Source organism: Heptranchias perlo, chromosome 15 (assembly GCF_035084215.1).
Source record: "Heptranchias perlo isolate sHepPer1 chromosome 15, sHepPer1.hap1, whole genome shotgun sequence".
Classification (NCBI taxonomy): Eukaryota; Metazoa; Chordata; class Chondrichthyes; order Hexanchiformes; family Hexanchidae; genus Heptranchias; species Heptranchias perlo.
In genome coordinates this window covers 7,774,618-7,794,260 of record NC_090339.1, presented here as the reverse complement: position 1 = coordinate 7,794,260, position 19,643 = coordinate 7,774,618, and the positions used below count along the sequence as shown (strand labels likewise).

At 45.4% G+C, this 19,643-nt stretch overlaps 1 protein-coding gene across 1 annotated transcript in view; it reads right to left on the bottom strand.

Moving 5' to 3' along the window:
- LOC137332678 (sodium- and chloride-dependent neutral and basic amino acid transporter B(0+)-like) overlaps positions 1–11,779 on the bottom strand; it is a 72,410-nt gene extending 60,631 nt beyond the window's left edge. The window contains exons 1-2 of the mRNA XM_067996623.1: positions 11,704–11,779; positions 8,773–8,777 (exon numbers count right to left, since the gene is read on the bottom strand). Coding sequence (XP_067852724.1) covers positions 8,773–8,777; positions 11,704–11,779 — 81 coding nt within the window. The remainder of the gene's footprint in view (positions 1–8,772; positions 8,778–11,703) is intronic.
- Positions 11,780–19,643: the final 7,864 nt, after the last annotated feature.

Here is a 19,643-nt window from a genome sequence, read left to right as displayed (position 1 = left end):
AATCCCACAGGGCCAGGCCAGGAACTTATTCAACTCACTTGGAGCCAACACATAATATACTTGATGTGGAGATGCCGGTGATGGACTGGGGTGGACAAATGTAAGGAATCTTACAACACCAGGTTATAGTCCAACAAATTTATTTTAAAATCACAAGCTTTCGGAGATTATCTCCTTCGTCAGATGATTGAATGAAAAGGTTCTCAAATCGCATATCTTATACGATGTTGGGACAGCATCACACCAATCAAAAGGTGTCGTTGTTATTCAAACAGGCCAGTCACGGAGAACAGCACGTCCCAGTACACTCGATATACATTGTGTCTTTTACACAGGCAGGCAGAAAGAAACTCAAAATGGCAGAGAGAGAGAGAGAGAGAGAATTTTAAAAAACATATAAATTTTTTCCCCCTTTTTGCTGGTGGGGTTACGTGTAGCGTGACATGAACCCAAGATCCCGGTTGAGGCCGTCCTCATGGGTGCGGAACTTGGCTATCAACTTCTGCTCGACGATTTTGCGTTGTCGTGTGTCTCGAAGGCCGCCTTGGAGAACGCTTACCCGAAGATCGGTGGCTGAATGTCCTTGACTGCTAAAGTGTTCCCCGACTGGGAAGGAACCCTCCTGTTTGGCGATTGTTGCGCGGTGTCCGTTCATCCGTTGTCGCAGCGTCTGCATGGTCTCGCCAGTTTTCAGGAGAACAGCGTCCACGACACCACACAACCCTGCCACGGCAACCTCTGCAAGACATGCCAGATCATCGACACGGATACCACCATCACACGAGAGGACACCACCCACCAGGTACATGGTTCATACTCCTGTGACTCGGCCAACGTTGTTTACCTCATACGTTGCAGGAAAGGATGCCCCGGAGCATGGTACATTGGCGAGACCATGCAGACGCTGCGACAACGGATGAACGGACACCGCGCAACAATCGCCAAACAGGAGGGTTCCCTCCCAGTCGGGGAACACTTTAGCAGTCAAGGACATTCAGCCACCGATCTTCGGGTAAGCGTTCTCCAAGGCGGCCTTCGAGACACACGACAACGCAAAATCGTCGAGCAGAAGTTGATAGCCAAGTTCCGCACCCATGAGGACGGCCTCAACCGGGATCTTGGGTTCATGTCACGCTACACGTAACCCCACCAGCAAAAAGGGGGAAAAAATTTATATGTTTTTTAAAATTCTCTCTCTCTCTCTCTCTCTGCCATTTTGAGTTTCTTTCTGCCTGCCTGTGTAAAAGACACAATGTATATCGAGTGTACTGGGACGTGCTGTTCTCCGTGACTGGCCTGTTTGAATAACAACGACACCTTTTGATTGGTGTGATGCTGTCCCAACATCGTATAAGATATGCGATTTGAGAACCTTTTCATTCAATCATCTGACGAAGGAGATAATCTCCGAAAGCTTGTGATTTTAAAATAAATTTGTTGGACTATAACCTGGTGTTGTAAGATTCCTTACATAATATACTGCCAGTGAATTGCATAATGTAGATATAGAACCTGTTCTGTGACTATTTTAACATCTCATATTTAACAGAAAAGGTTGAACAAACAAGTCTGTCAATCTCCAGACATTCCAGCTCATTATTCAACTCCAATCCATGTCCAGTATAATCCAACTACCATTAATTATGTGGTACTTTAGGGCCTGAATATCACTTTCCACCAGAATTACTGCTATCATTATTGTACATGTCTGCACACTGGAATGATTCTGTGTAATTTCATATCTAACAGATGATTGATTTCAGAGAGATGGTTAAAGCTGTGTGACCCTGGTTGATATTTTTACAAGTTCTGGTTGTTCCTGTTTGTAAATTACAATCAGCAGGTCAGTTAGTGCTGTGGTTATGTTGTAAACTTCAGCAAGTTTATGTTAAATGACTCCAGTTCGAAACATCTGGATCCTTGTTTTGCCAACAGAATGGAAAGGCTGAGATCATTGAGACCGGACAGTTTTATCTCACAGTTTGGAAACATTTTAACAGAATATAATATTGAGGTAGAGTTTCTGTGTTGGGCGCAAACGTGAAATTGTGTCCAAAATGTGCTTGAAATTGCACTGGGTACGTTACAGCTCAAGTTTCCAATAAATGCATTTGCATAATCACAAATATAAAATCTTCCATAAACCATTGGGCAGTGTAATAGAACGTAATCATTTATTTTTCTTTCCATTAAAAAATATTCATTGATGTATTTAAGAGTGGTAACCTGTTGAAGTTTTATTAATACAGCTGAAAATGGGTTTATCACAAAAAATAAGAGTGTCCAGTCCTCCACCTGTGAGTAACCTGATTTAAAATCGCTGAAAATGACATTTAAAAACTATTCTGAACCATTCACTAGTTTCATTGGTGTACATTGGTCAGTTTCTTAGTAAATTAAATATTTTTTGAGATGTAAAAACTTTTAAAATGTGCCTACTAGTGCCTGTGCACCTAAGAAAATGAGCACAATTAGAAGAGCCTTCCCTAACTAGTCCAATTTAAATATAAAATTTCCCGATCTTTTGCGCTGGTTTGGCCGATTGTGCTGGGCGCAAAACTAGTAGAAACAAGTGGAAGCTCTACCTTAATAAGTTTGACTCTGCAGGTACCTGACTGTTCGACCTCTGAAACAGGCTTGTCTTGTACACAAGCCACGTATCCAAGGATGGAGAAGATGGCGAATCCAGCAAACACACTCGTAGCACAATTAACAACACAGCAATGATGGTATCTGTTGTTGTGGAATTTGTTGTAGGATGACAGTGTTATTAAGTTACCAGAACCCACTGCAATACAATAGAAAATTTGTGTTGTAGCATCTTTCCAGACCTGGTAAATAGAAGGCAGAATTAGTCAGCAGTGGGAGATTTTAGTTGAACCCATTAAACAGATAAAGCGACATTAACCATGAAGAGCATGGGGTGGGTTAGTCCCACAGCTCAATGGTGAACTGACTGAATGAAGTGCCCTTAAATAGTAGAGCCATCATTCTGCCTCTCTGTCAATACTTGCTGTCAAATTCTCTCCAGGAGCTTCAGTGTTTTCCCGTCAACCAAGGTCGCAATGTAAACTTTGTCTGATTTACCGAAGCAAAATGCAATGACAGAAATTAATTTTTCCACATTTGAACAAGAACTGTGGGGTTCAAAACCCCTTTAACAAAAGACATTTGAAGGAAAGGGTTAATTGTACCCCTTTTAAACAAAGACATTTGAAAACCTGCAAACACATTATTGTGGTAAACTGTGTTCTCGCAAATCCTGTTTTTCCCTCACTAACGCTGATGGCATTGGAGAAGTATAATTTTGGGGATCGAAGACATTGTACTGCAAATAGATATCTAGATTATTAAATAAATAATTCAGATGGATAATATTGAGCTTAAAGCATTGTCAGGCTTTCAAAACACATATGCTTTTGGAAGCACAAGCTTTTCAACACAGCAGGGGTAATGTAAGAAAAGGCAACAAGGACATACAGCAAAGGCGTCAGATCAGGAAAGCAATGATAGGTGTGAAAAAAAGCATAGGCCTCTCATTCCTATCTAGTAATTTGTTTTAAAGTACTGGGATTTGTAAAACATCAAATGGAGCAGCATATGGTCAAATTGTATAAGGAATGGATTTGAAGCCACTGAAGCAATGAAAATTGGAGAAGTAAGGGCCATTAAGAATGTCTGGGTGTAGAAATGTAAGGGGCTATCTCTACATGAAAGGCCAAAAACAGACAGTAAAATGGCCTTTTGCAACCCATCAAAAAACTCCAGTAGATTTGTTAAGCATGATTTCCCTTTCCATGGGAGGTGAGAAGAAAAAGAAAGAGAACAAGACATTAAGATAAAACAGACAAACATGCAGACTAAAATGGAGAGAGTTTGCGAGATTCATACCGGCTAAGAAACAAAGAAAATGGGAGACACTTTGGGTAAAACTCACATGAAGAGAGAAAGTGATAAAAAGATTCCTGCACAAACACAGAGTTACACAGGGTTAAATTGGTTAACCCCTGAAAACGGGCGCTGGAATCACGGTGCGTGATTAACCCGCGTCCTAACACATTCGTGCTGCCTGATGATTTCTATGATTTCAGCGTGGAGCCAGCACTACCTGTGCTGTTGATCGGCTGCATGCATCAGAAGGTGGACCCAATATTGGGCGTGGCTAGCACTACTTAAAGGCAGCCTGCACCTCTTAAAGGGGAGGTGCACTGTGGCTGCAGGGAGACCTCGTATTGGTGAGGCAACTAACTCTGTGCTGGAATATACTGAGGAACGGCTGCGCCTGCGAGAGAACGTGCACCAACGTTCTTCGAAAATTGCACTAGAGGCCTTGATGCAAGAGGTGGAAGCACGGAGGAGCATCTTTCACCCTTGGGGGGCAGGAGGCCGTCCAGCCACATGCTGAAGAAGTAGTGGGAGGATGTGGCGGACGAAGTAAATGCCAGGAGCATCGCACCACACACATGGATGCAGTGCAGGAAGAAGTTCAACGATTTGACACAAGCGATCAAAGTGAGTGACTTCAAACGTCAAGTGGCATCTCCTACCGATTGCACCATTAACATTATCCTCTGCTCCATACACTACAGCCCCATCACCCATCTACCAACAAACTCTTTCCATCAGTACGCAACTCTCCAAATCAAATGCTGCATCTCACCCTCACACTGTACCGCTTTTGCAAGCCGCACACCCACAACTCACTGGTCACACACACGGGCAGCTATTCAACCATAACAGCCACATCACCCAAACATCTCACTGACGCACTTCCCTTTTTCTTGCAGGAGAAGGTAGCGCAAAACAGGAGGCAGCAGGAAAGGGGGACGACAGCCGTGCCTACACATCCTCACCCCCATGGAGGAGACAGTGCTGTCGATCATTGGACGGGCCGCCGCTGCAGCCGAGGCCTCTGGCGGTGTTGGAGGGATCGATGATGAAGCTCTCTGCTTACCTAATCCTCCTTTTTGCTTCCCACATCTCACTCATCCTACAATCTTTTCTGATTCATGTGCTGCATATGGTGTAAGCATGCACGTCTCACTTTCTCCTCTCCCCTCACCACAACTCAATCCGTGTCCCTTTGTCATTGCAGATACCCAAGAACTGGAACCTGCTCAGTCAGAGGAGGCAGAGGAAGTTGACAGTGATGACTCAGACACACTGTCACTTGATCTTACACTTGCAGCCACCAGCTCAGATACTGACACTGCAAGTACTTTCGAGGCTAGGATGGAGGGGGGGATTTGCACGTGGTGTGACACCAGGCACAAGTGCGCAGGAGCTGGGGCGAGGGGAAAAGGATACCGCAAGTGCCAGCTCGTCAAAGGGCGAGGTCTCACACTAGTTCTGCTGCCGAGGAGTCAGATGATGACTTCGATAGGCCAGGTTACAGAAGAAGGCTGATTGGCGTACACAACCAAATGCCTACTGCATTGGTAAGCTTGCCAGAAAGCCTGCGCACAATGACAAGGGGCATAGAGGAGTCCAGCTCCAACTTGGTACAGGGCTTTGCGCAGAGCTTGGAGCCCATCCTCCCACATAGAACAGGTGGTCAGCTCCATCAACACACCTGTGGAACCCACCATGATGCAGCCTCTGATGAGCGATGTCACAGCTTGCATCGCAGCACAAACATCTGCCATCAAAGGTCTGACTGCTGCATTTGGAGCTCAGACTGCTGCTATCATGGCTCTGGGTTCCACAAATGAAAGGGGCTTCCATGGGGTCCCAGCAGCCCAGCAATCTGTTCTCCAGCAGATCACCAAAATTGCTGAGGCGCCGCCCTGGGAGAGTGGCAGTGGCGCCATGGAAGACAAATCTGCTGTCCTCTCTGAGGATGACAGCATTCCTGCTCCCACCCCTGCCACATTGCCAGTGCCCTTGCAATTGCCCATTGGACAGCCAGGCCAGACTGCTGCAGCCCATGCTGAGATGGTGCAGTCTGAAGCCTGGCCCTCTCAGCCCAGAGCTGCTCGAGTTCATCCTCCAAGGCCGTCTGCACTCTCCTTAATTGAAGGTCAGCAGCCTTCCACCTCCCATGCTCCAGCCACTGGGGAAGCACCTCGTGGGAGCACTAGGAAAAGTAAAGGCACGTGAAAAACAGGCACGAAGGGAATGCACAAGGGTGAATCGCATCATTTTATTTGAATTATGACGTGTTAATTCATAAATTTGGATTTGAATTTGCATTTGATGTTGGTTTTTATCTCTGCAATGGGCTGAAGGAAGAAGCAATGTGTAATCATAAGGAGGATGATTTGATGGTCATGTGTGAGTGAAAAGGTAAGGAGTGGGGACTTTTGTTGAATGGGGAGATGTGGTTGAGGTTACTGGTATTGCTCATTAATAATCTGATCACACAGAGCTCTGGCAGACAGGGCCTGTCGACGTTGTTTCCTTCCTGCCTCTTCCTCCACTTCCTGCTGCACTTCCTCCTCCTCATCCACTTCCTCTCCGCATCTTCCTCCTCTTCCTCTGCCTCTGGCTCAGGTCCTCGCCTTATAGGCGGTGGCAAGGGCTGTTTCCTCATAATGGCGAGGTTGTGCAGCATGCAGCATACAACGAAAAATCTTGATACCCGCTCAGCTGAGTACTGCAGGGCTCCTCCATAGCGGTCCAGGCAGCAGAAGCGTATCTTGAGGATGCCCATGGTGCGCTTGACGATGTTCCATGTGGCAGCACGGCTCTCATTGTATGTCTGCTACGCACGTGTGCGTACGTTCCTGACTGGAATCATGAACCACTTCATGAGGGGAAAGCCCTTGTCGTCCAGTAGCCAGCCTTTGGCTTGAAATATCGGTGGCACTGAGGACTGCCTCAGGATGAAGGAGTCATGACTGCTGCCAGGATAGCGGGCAATGACCTGCATGATGTGCTGCCTGTGATCGCACACCGGCTGCACATTGAGGGAATGGAATCCCTTTCTGTTCATAATGTGGGCGAGTTCTGATGTGGATCACGCATGGCAATATATGTGCAGGCAATGGCACCCTGCTTCATGGGGAAGCATGCAATGCATGCCAAACCTCATGCTCGCTCATGCTGCTTGTCTCTGTCCTGAGGAAACAAGATAAATCTGTTTCTGAGTGCGTACAGAGTCTCAGTGACCTCCCTTATACTGCAGCTCACTACAAATTGCAAAATCTTGCTTATATCACCAGCAGCAGCCTGAAAGGAGACAGAGCCATAAAAATTAAGTGCCACGGTTACCTTGACAGCTACAGGCAATGCTGTTCTTGTCCTGCTCTAAGGCTGCAGTTGTGGCTGCAGCAGTTGACAAATCTCAGTTACGACCTCTTTCGTGAACTGCAGTCATCAGATGCACTGGTCGTCGCTGAAGTTGAGGTAAGAGAATTGGTCCCTGAAGGACTTTGTTGGATATGGCCTTCTGCTGATTGCCCTGCGCTTCCTCCTCCTCCTCCTCCATCTTCTGGCAGCTTGTCCTGCTCTGTATGGCCTCTCTGCATGCTCCCACATATGTTCAATTCCCAGAGGAAGCCCAAGCATGCCACCCATGTCTGGAAGCAGCTTTGGTCAGCACAGTGTTTTAAATGCCACTAAAGGTACTGCACAACCAATCGGACCACTCTCTATAGAATAGTGCAACTTTCTCCAAGTAGAGGAAACTTCCACAAACACCCACAATTGTACCAGCAGCCAGCATAACTAATCCAGCAATTGACCTGTAAGTACTTCATGATCTCTTTAAATAGAATTGGTGGGGGGTCCTTCATGCCCATTAACTCCTGTTCAGCTGTGAGAGGTTAGGACAGTGTGTTGTCTGGAGTGGGGAGTTCAAAAATGGCACCAGCTGCTTCAAATCAGTGTTGCACACTGATTAATGTCGTGATCTCCCTATCTTACATGTTGCTGGCGTTCGTTAGGTGGGCGTCTGCAAATGTCTTTACCAAGAAGCGTGGGCGCGCATCTCAGACGCCATTTTCAGAGCTTATAAATCCGCGTATCGCTTACACAACTGGCGTTACATGGCCCGATTTATCCCCCACAATGTGAGACACAAACACAGAGATCGAAAGAGGGAGATGCAAACAGATGACGAAAAACAAAAAGATAGAAAGAGCAAATGAGAAAGAATTAAGGAAAAGGTGACGAGCAGAGAGACAGTTATAGGAAGAAAGAGCCACTGATTTTTTCTTTTTCTTTTGAGTAACACAATGGGAGATCAACTATTTTCATTAAAGCATTTCCAGTGTTCAAAAAAACATTTATTACTGACTATCCTGAAAGCCCAGTGACTCAGTAATATGATTCTTGCTTCTGAATTTTATCCAAGTATTTCTGCTGTACGATCACAGGCACAAGTTGGCTGTGGTTGATTGGGGAACTACATTAAATGGTGTGATGGTAGACAGGCAATGGCTAGCATTTAAAGAATTAATACATAATTTGCAGCAAATATATATTCCTTTAAGGTACAAAAATCCAACAGGAAAAGTGGTCCAACCGTGGCTAACGAGAGAAATTAAAGACAGTATTGAATCAAAGGAAGAGGCATATAAAGGAACCAGAAAAAGCAGTAAGCCTGAGGATTGGGAGCATTTTAGAATTCAGCAAAGGAGGACTAAGAAATTGATAAAGAAAGGGAAAATAGAATATGGGCGTAAACTAGCGAGAAACAGAAAAACAGATTGTAAAAGCTTCTATAGGTATGTAAAAAGGAAAAGACCGGCGAAGGCAAATGCGGGTCCCTTGCAGACAGAGACGGGAGAATTTATAATGGGGAATATGGAAATGACAGAGAAATTAAACAAATACTTTGTGTCTGTCTTCACGGAAGAAGACACAAAAAACTGGCGAGAATGAGGAACTGAAAGAAATTAGTGTTGGTAAAAAAATAGTACTAGAGAAATTATTGGGACTGAAAGTCGATAAATCCCAAGGACCTGATGATCTGCATCCCAGGGTTTTGAAAGAGGTGGCTACAGAGACAGTGGATGCATTGGTTGTCATCTTCCAAAATTCTATAGATTCTGGAATAGTTCCTGCAGATTGGAGAGTAGCAAATGTAACCCCACTATTTAAGAACGGAGGGAGAGAGAAAACAGGGAACTGCAGACCTGTTAGACTGACATCAGTAGCAGGGAAAATGCTAGAATCTATTATAAAGGATGTGATAACAGGACGCTTAGAAAATAATAATAGGATTTGGCAGCGACAACATGGACTTATGAAAGGGAAATCATGTTTGACAAACCTTTTGGAGTTCTTTGAGGATGTAACGAGTAGAATAGATAAGGGGGAACCAGTGGATGTGATGTATTTGAATTTTCAGAAGGCTTTCGATAAGGTCCTACACAGGAGGTTGGTGAACAAAGTTGGAGCACATGGAATTGGGGGTAATATGCTGGCATGGATTGAGAATTGTTAACAGAAAGAAAACAGAGAGTGGGAATAAATGGGTCTTTTTCAGGTTGGCAGACTGTGACTAGTGGGGTACCGCAGGGATCGGTGCTTGGGCCCCAGCTATTCACAATCTATATCAATGATTTGGATGAGGGGACCAAATGTAATATTTCCAAGTTTGCTGATGACACAAAACTAGGTGGAAATGTGAGTTGTGAGGAGGATGCAAAGAGGCTTCAAGGGGATATAGACAGGCTAAGTGAGTGGGCGAGAACATGGCAAATGGAATATAATGTGGAAAAATGTGAAGTTGTCCACTTTGGTAGGAAAAACAGAATGCAGAGCATTTTGTAAATGGTGAGAGATTGGAAAATGTTGATGCTCAAAGGGTCCTGGGTGTCCTTGTACATGAGTCACTGAAAGCTAACATGCAGGTGTAGCAAGCAATTAGGAAGGCAAATGGTATGTTGGCCTTTTTTACAAGAGGATTTGAGTACAGGAGTAAAGGTGTCTTACTGCAATTATATAGGGCCTTGTGAGACCGCACCTGGAGTATTGTGTACAATTTTGGCCTCCTTACCCAAGAAAGGATATACTTGCCAGAGAGGGAGTACAACGAAGGTTCACCAGACTGATTCCTGGGATGGCGGGATTGTCCTATGAGGAGCGATTGAGTAGACTAGGCCTGTATTCTCTAGAATATGAGAACATTAGAAGAATGAGAGGTGATCTCATTGAAACATGCAAAATTCTTACAGAGCTCGACAGGGAAGGTGGAGGGAGGACGTTTTCCCTGGCTGGGGAGTCTAGAACCAGGGGTCACAGTCTCAAAATAAGGGTTAGGCCATTTAGGACTGAGATGAGGAGAAATTTCTTCATTCAGAGAATGGTGAATCTTTGACATTCTCTACCCCAGAGGGCTGTAGAGGCTCAGTCATTGAGTACATTCAAAACAGAGATCGATAGATTTCTAGATATTAAAGGCATCAGGGATATGGGGATGGTGCAGGAAAATGGTGTTGAGGTAGAATATCAGCCATGATCTTGTTGAATGGCGGAGAAAGCTCAAGGGGACGGATGGCCTACTCCTGCTCCTATTTCCTATGTTCTTATCTTAAGATGGTCACTGAAATTGTTGTCAAATTTTCTCACTCATTCAGACCGACAGAATGAAAATTGAATAGTCAGTTTCTATACTTTACCAGATAGAAGTTATCACAGTACCTTTAGGAGTCCTGCTGCATGTTTCATCTGCACCCCACCAACTGAAGCAGACTGCCCACGGTGGGGGGGATTGGAAGGAAGCAAACAAGTAATACAGGCTGTAGGCGATGATGCAGCAGTAGGAAATGTTGGCCATTGTAATCACAATGACCGCAGTGATCCCCACACCTTAAAATGGAACGAGGAACGGAGCTTAGATTAGAAACTATTTATTTGAAAGAAATTCTTTCACGTAGATTCAGTTGGTTGGACAAACCAATTTTGTTTAGTTGCAATTGGTCACCATAGTAATTTCCACTCTTATTTGTGTGCCCATAATTCACATTCTGCGTTGCATGGGGTTGGAGGATTGTTTGGTGGATCGCGGAGGGGTTTGTAGGATTGTCGGGGGGGAGACATCGTGGGGAGAGTCAGAAGATAGTGGGGGAGAGATCGTGGTGGCGGGGAGGGGGGGTCAGTGGATCTTGGGGAGTCGGTGGATCATAGGGGTGTCGATGGATCGTGGGGGATAAGATCATGGACAGGGTCAGTGGATCATTGGGGGTTGGTGGATCGTGGGTGGGGTTGGTGGATCGTGGGGGGTTCGGGGGATCGTGGGGGCATCGGGGACATCGTGGGGTGGGGAACAGATTGCTGCAGAAGATGTGCTTCAGAGGCTGGGGGAAGCACTCCTGCTCCTCCTGGTTCACAAGCAGTGCTAGAAAAGCCCTGGGAAACCTGGCCGGCCAGCAGTAAATCTAAATGGCTGCCAAAATATGAGGAATGCAGCCTCATTGAAATATTATAATCACTGATCCGCCTCTCCGGAGCGGGTTACTCTGCCGCCCCCAACCCGCTGCAGTAAAACCGGAAGGAGGCGCGTTCGCAGCAAGTTGTGTTTGGGTTTCACGTTTTTAACTTTTTAACCCCCCCACCCCCCGACCCTCTTCCTCCCATCGTGGGCCGATTAAAATTCCCTCTACTGTGTTGTTCTCCATTTAGCAGCAACCAGTTGATAGTTTGGGAACTCCCTGAACCCCACAGAGAGCCTCTGAAAATCACAACAATCAAAATCCCCAAATCAGCACCTCTCAGGGATTTACATGAGTTTACTGTCATGTTTTGATAAAATACTCGCCGTGTCCTCGGGAGGGTGTGTTTGGTGGTCATTCTGTGAGAACCCATATAAATTCAATTCTCTCGGGTCCATTTTTGGACAATGATGAATGATTCTTCCATTTGCTCAGGAGTTGGATGTAAACTTGAAGAGGAAACTTACGCTATTTAAACGGGGTGTGGCTCTGTTTACTCAGGGTCTGGTGATACCCAAGATCCTTGAGTATTTCTGCTGTTAATTATTCAATTTAGAGACTAAACGTTCCTATTGCAGATTATCTGTATTAGTTTCAGAACACTCAGTACCAAGTCCTGGGATTCTGCATCCGCAGGTTCCACAACATCTGCATTTTTTAAAGGAGACAGCACCAAGTGCACCTGCACCAATCAGGAGCTCAGGCAAAGCAGGACTCTGAATGCCTTTTCTAATTAAACCAATAAGGAGACACTGGGTTGCCCCAAATCCTCAAACAAAAACCAAACAAAAGAGTCCCTTTTTAGAGGGGCACAACTTACAAGAAACTAAACCATAAAACAGAGGAAACTTATAAAATTAAATAATATTATTATATCTGGTGTCCACGATGCCCACAAGTCCCTGCAGTGGCCAACGGTCACAGAAGGCCTCAAGCATACCGGCGGACATTGCACACTCACTCTCCAGGGCCACCCAGGCACGGAAAAGACTGCGGAAGAGAGGCAGGCAGGCAGAGAGACCCCCCCATCCCATGAGCCACACAGAACTCTGAGTATGTTTGCTTAAAAATGGGACAATCTGCTCCAATGGCAGGAACCTAAATGCAATCCACTGGTACCTGAGTTCATTGTACACTTTTAAATTATAGTTTGGATATTTGGTTTCGCTCCAGTTACACTGAGACTATCTGCTCCAGGTTGACTCAATTCCAATGCAAAATGACAGACTGATATCAGTTCAGTTGCACCTGTGGGGTTTATGTCACAGGCACACAGGATGTGCCGTGTAGCTGCACTATTAGCACTAAAGGGGACTTGGAAACAACTATCCTTAACATTATCAGCTCAAAATTAATGTTGGTAATATTAGCGGACAGACGATGAACAAGTTCATATGAAGCTCCTCTGTCTGTTCTATTAGTGGAGATGTTAACCCATTAAAATTAACATGTTACTGTCTCCATTGAAATACCAGAAATAGGAAATTGATCTGAATACATTAAATGTTCATTCACTCATATCACCGACAATAGTTGCTAACCTAACGTGTGATGGATTGTGCGTTTAATGAAGATATTTCATTGGTATCACAGAGATCAAAATAACTGTTTCAATTCTTTTCCTCCAGGAGATGAAAAACGGGCCTTTGGAGCTGGTTTTTAACTGTTCAAAAGGCAATTTTTAAAATTTCACTCCCACCTTCAAAATACATCAGAGAAACGAGAGGACTGAAGAAATCAGATAAATTATTTTAAACTTAAAATGTGATTTATTATATCCAGGTTAATATGTCATCAATGGACATTCCTGTGTTTGGGAAGATTTATTATATAAATGTTTTTATCTGCCCAGGGAAGTGGGAATTTCTCTGAATCTGCTCCAGAATAAAATTGCTCATCCTGTGACAGGTTTTTCATGGGACGATCAATCAGGGATTATGTTGCCTCTTTCTTCACAAGAGGCCATACAATTTGATTAATATGTTTGTGAGGTTTAGTAAAAGGAGATCATTGTGGTGCTGACTGGTGTGAAGAACGGCCCAAATTCCAGGACTTGTTCCTTAAAATGCATAAACCACTGATAACCTAAATGCACTAGTGAAAAAAACACTTTCTAAAGTTTGAAATGAAGCATTCACAGTAGGTTTTAACCTTCACATGGGAAAGATACTCCAAATCTAGTAACGATCCTGGAATATTTATAAATAAGAACAAGGAAGTGATGTTAAATTTTTACAAGATATTGGTCAAGCTACAGATGGAGCATTGTGTGCAGTTCTGGGCACTCCAATATTATGCCATGGATAGAGAACAGTGAAGATTCACGAGGATTATAACAGAAATATAAGGTTATAGTTATAGTTATGAAGAAAAGATCAAAACATTGGAGCTTTTTTATATTTGAGCAGAGAAGGTTTGCGGGGTCAATAATCATTTTGCAAATTCTCAAAGGTTTTGTGAAGGTAAATAAGGAAAGAAGGTTTCTACTGTTTGGCTAATTGATAACAAGAGGGTGTAGGGTCAGAAATATCATTAGAAGAATGAAGGGGAGGGGAGAAGAATTTTTTCACACGGGTTATTAAAACATGGAATACTTCACAACAATTGGCTATTGAGGCAGAGACTATAATAATATTACTTAAAAGGGAGCTGGATAAACATTTGATCATCAAGAATGTGAAAGGGGAAAAGACAGAGAAAAGGAAAGAGAACAGATAGCTCCAGTTGAAGAGTTAGCACAGCAAGGTGCAATGGGCCAAAAACCTCCTACTGTGCTGGAGGCCTGGATTTTAACTGCCTGCGGATTTACGACCGGAAACCATGCTGACGAGTTAATTTCCAGCCTCACCTCTTCCTTTGCTCTCTTCACACTACATATTAGCACTTGTACAACCACCAACTCCTCCCATCACTCCTTCCTCACCCCACATTCCTCACACTTGACTTTACATTCATCACCTCCCATCTTCATTCCACCTTGCTTCCTCTCCAGCTCTCAGCAGATGTACTATATGCACAAGTCCTACACATCTCCTTTCCTGTTCAACAGACATTCACTAACTCTCACCCTCTATTTCTCAGTACAAGACTGTACATAATGTCAGGGAGAGGAGCAAGAGCAGGGGAGGAGTATCAATATAAAAGCCCTCACCCAAACGGAGCACGAAGCCCTCATATTAGTGGCCCAGGAAAAGCTTTGAGCATCGGGAAGGCAGGGCTGGTGGCTTATCTCAGCAGGGTGTTTGCATATTACTTGTAACCCTTCATTCACCTCATAATACGCGGCTTTGCAGCTTTGGTGGAAGTTCAAACAGCTGCAACGCAGGCTCTGGGCTCCACATTGTGGGGGTAGGTGTGCACCTTGAATAGATTGGTGACTGAAGAGCTTTCAAGGAGTCACATCTCCTGCAGGTCAGTGATAGTGACAAGCCGCAGACCCACGGGAGTGGCAGTGCCACTATGGGTCAGTATGTGTTGCCCTCTCTCAGGATGTCATCATTTCTGCTCCTTCACCACCCCCTCATCTAGTACCCTCCATGGTGTCAGCAAGTCAGCTGGACCAGACTGCCCCGGCAGCAGTCGAGGAGCAGCATTCTACAGCCGGGTCGTCACAGGTTCAAGCACCTGGAAGTCACTGGCCATGAGCATCCCAAGGGTCCCAACATGATCAATGGCAGCATTCCACCAGATTTGCTGAGCCCACTAGGGGAGCACCTCGTAGGAGTGATCGAGTCAGGAAACCTTCTTCTAGGAAATGCACCATGGGTTGACACTTGAGTTAAAAATGAATTGAAGGCAATTTTTTGTTGGGAATTAAATTCATCACTTTAATCACATTTGGCACTTTGTCTGCAATGTGGTTTCATAGCAGCTTCTGACTGTGCATTGTCTGTAAGTCATTGACATAGAAGTTGGGTAAATGGTTTCAATGTTTGTTAATGTAGGATTAAGGGAGTGGTGAAGGATGTAACAAGGACTGTTAATCAGTGGAGCTTTGTGTAAGTTCTCAGGGCAGGGAATGAGTAGATCACCGGAATTACTGAGCAATAAACTATATCACCACATCTCTTGATGGAAGGTATTGAGGTGGCCCTCCTTCTTTTTCTGCTGCTTCCTTGCCTTCGCCCTGGTTTTTCTCATCAAATGAGGACTGCTGGTGCTGCTGTGCATCTTCCAAATGTGAGCCTTTCTGTATGTGAGGTTGTGCAGGATGCAGCATACACTGTGATGCAGGAGACTGTTTGTGGGACATATTGTAGGGAGTCCCCAGACCTGTCAAGACACCTGAGCCTCTGCTTCAGCAGCCCTATTGTGGACTCAGTTATGATCCCAGTTGTCCCACAGCTTTAATTATACCTGTGTTTCTCAGGTATGGTGGGGCTGCTTGTCTCCCAGCAGCCATCCTGTCACATTGGTGAAAGGGTTGAATATTGAGGGGGTGGATCAGTGTCGCAGGATAAAAGCATTGTGACAGTTTGCCTGGGTACGTTGCACAAACTTGCATGATCTTTTTTCTGTGATCAGAGACTAGTTGCACATTAATTAAGTTTTTTTTTTATTCGTTCATGGGATGTGGGCGTTGTTGGCGAGGCCAGCATTTATTGCCCATCCCTAATTGCCCATGAGAAGGTGGAGGTGAGCCGCCTTCTTGAACCGCTGCAGTCCGTGTGGTGAAGGTTCTCCCACAGTGCTGTTAGGAAGAGAGTTCCAGGATTTTGACCCAGCGACCATGAAGGAACTGCGATATATTTCCAAGTCGGGAAGGTGTGTGACTTGGAGGGGAACGTGCAGGTGGTGTTGTTCCCATGTGCCTGCTGCTCTTGTCCTTCTAAGTGGTAGAGGTTGCGGGTTTGGGAGGTGCTGCTGAAGAAGCCTTGGCAAATTGCTGCAGTGCATCCTGTGGATGGTACACACTGCAGCCACAGTGCACCGGTAGTGAAGGGAGTGAATGTTTAGGGTAATGGATGGGGTGCCAATCAAGCGGGCTGCTTTGTCCTGGATGGTGTCGAGCTTCTTGAGTGTTGTTGGAGCTGCACTCATCCAGACAAGTGGAGAGTATTCCATCACACTCCTGACTTGTGCCTTGTAGATGGTGAAAGGCTTTGGGGAGTCAGGAGGTGAGTCACTCGCCACAGAATATCCAGCCTCTGACCTGCTCTTGTAGCCACAGTATTTAAAAGGCTGATCCAGTTAAGTTTCTGGTCAATGGTGACCCCCAGGAGGTTGATGGTGGGGAATTCGGCGATGATAATGCCGTTGAATGTCAAGGGGAGGTGGTTGGACTCTCTCTTGTTGGAGATGGTCATTGCCTGGCACTTGTCTGGCGCGAATGTTACTTGCCACTTATCAGCCCAAGCCTGGATGTTGTCCAGGTCGTGCTGCATGCGGGCACGGACTGCTTCATTATCTGCGGGGTTGCGAATGGAACTGAACACTGTGCAATTATCAGTGAACATCCGCATTTCTGACCTTATGATGGAGGGAACGTCATTGATGAAGCAGCTGAAGATGGTTGGGCCTAGAACACTGCCCTGAGGAATTCCTGCAGCAATGTCCTGGGGCTGAGAAGATTGGCCTCCAACAACCACTACCATCTTCCTTTGTGCTAGGTATGAATCCAGCCATTGCAGAGTTTTCCCCCTGATTCCCATTGACTTCAATTTTACCTTGGTGCCACACTCGGTCAAATGCTGCCTTGATGTCAAGGGCAGTCACACTCACCTCACCTCTGGAATTCAGCTCTTTTGTCCACGTTTGGACCAAGGCTGTAATGATGTCTGGAGCCGAGTGGTCCTGGCGGACCCAAAACTGTGCATCGGTGAGCAAGTTATTGGTGAGTAAGTGCCGCTTGATAGCACTGTCGACGACACCTTCCATCACTTTGCTGAAGATTGAGTAGACTAATGGGACGGTAATTGGCAGGATTGGATTTGTGGCAGACTTTCCTATACATGAGCGCTGCTGGCTGCACACATGGTGCCCAGGTGGCAACATGTGTGCAGTCAATGACACCCTGGGCACGAGAGAAGTCGTCCACTGCTGTAATTCCCCGAGCTCTCTCCTGTTGACTGTTGAGGTCAACTGGGAAAGTGGTGTACTAGTTATCCCTGGTAAACAGAACATTGGTGATCTGCTCAATACCGTTGTGTACTGCAGACTATAGGAGATGTCCCCTGTAGCAGACTGGAAGGAGCCAGAGGCAAAGAAGTTAATTGCTGTGGTGACTTTGAAAACCACTGGCAAAGCATGGTCCCCTGGTCCAGCAGGCACGTGTACCCTGACGACACCCAGCTCTACCTCACCACCACCTACCCCTCCACTGCCTCTGTATTCTCAGGCTGCTTGTTCAACATCCAGTAATGGATAAGCAGAAATTTCCTCCAATTAAACATTGGAAGACCAAAGCTATTGTCTTCAGCCCCTCCCACAAACTTCGTTCCCTAGCCACTGATTCCATTCCCCTCCCTCGCCACTGTCTCATACTGAACCGGACTGTTCGCAACCTCGGCATCCTATCTGGCCCTGAGATGACCTTCCGACCCCATATCCTCTCCATCATCAAGACTGGCAACTTCCACCTCCGTAATATCACCATCCTGCACCCTTCCCTCAGCCCATCTGCCGCTGAAACCCTCATCCATGCTTTTGTTACCTCCAGACTTGACTGGTTCTCCTGGCCGGCCTCGCATCTTCCATCCTCCATAAACTTGAGCTCATCTAAAACTCTACTGCCTGTATCCTAACTCACATGAAATCCCGTTCACCAATCACCCCATGTGCTCGTTGACCTACATTGACACACCGTCCACCAATGCCTCGAATTTTATAGTCTCATTCCAATACCCATCCTCCACATCCAGTTACATTTTTTTCTTCTTCAATTTTTTATCCACTTCCTTTTCAGAAGCATTTATGGATTCTGCTTCCACCACTGTTTCTGGTAGGGCACTCTATGTTCTGACAACCTGCTGCATAAAAATAACTCTCCTTGATTCCCTTTTGTTCTTTTGGTGATGATCTTAGAATTATGCCATGTGCTTACTGACTCAGCAATAAGTGAAAATAGTTTTTCGTGATTTACTTCATCAAAACATTTCATAGTTTTTAAACACCTTTATTTGATCTCTTATTCTTCTTTGTTCTCTTGAAAAGAGCCCCAGTTTCTTTTGCCTCTCCTCAGAACTAAAGCCTCTCATGGCTGGTGAATCTTAGTAAATCTCTTCTGCTCCCTCTCCATGGCCTCGACTTCTGTCCTAAAGTAAAGCACTCAAAAACTGGACACAATGAGCTATCAATCCGGCCGTGCACCGCCTGTTTTTTAGGCACTACGCGGCCTCCTAAGGTCCCAAAGTGGCATCTGGAATGCACGCGCACACTTCTAGCGTGACATGTGTCATCTTGGTAAAGGCGTTGGCCGGTAATGAACAATGTAAAGTAAGGAGAATACACGTTTGATCAGTGTGCAACACGGATTTAAAGGGATAGATATTGTTTTGACACTCAACGCTCCAGCCAATGCACTGTCTTAACCATGAACAGCTGAATATGTCGTAGATGGGCTGGAGGACCCTCACCACCCCTATTTAAAGGGACCATGCATGTTTTACAGGTTAGTTGTTGGATTATTGCTTCTGGCTGATGATGCATCTGTACCTGTTTTTGGAGGTCTTCTATACTTGAATACGAGGACCAGGGGACAAAGCCTAAAATTTAGAGCCAGGACTTGTAGGAGTGAAGTTAGGAAACGCTTCTACATGCAAAGGGTGGTAGAAGTTTGGAAAGCTCTTCTGCAAACAGGAGTTGATGCTAGCTCAATTGTTAATTTTAAATCTGAGATTGATCGATTTTTGTTAACCAAGGGTATTAAGGGATGTGGGGCTAAGACGGGTAAATGGGGTTAGGTCACAGGTCAACTATAATCTCATTGAATGGCGCAACAGGCTCGAGGGGCTAAATGCCACTGCCATTTGCTGCCTCCTGTTATGCACCACCTTCTCCTGCAGGAAAGGGGGACATGTGTCAGTGAGTGTCCTGTAGGATATTTGGGTGATGTGCCTGTCATGGTTGAATAGTTGCCAGTGTCTGTGACCTTTGAGTGGTCAGCATGAGGTTTGAAACAGTGGCAATGTGTGAGGGTGAGAGGAAACATCTGATTGGATAAATTGAGTACTGATTTGTTGGTATGTGGGTGATGGAGGTATAGTACGTGGTGCAGTTGGTAGGAGCTGCCATTTGACAGTTGACCTCACTTACCTTGACCAC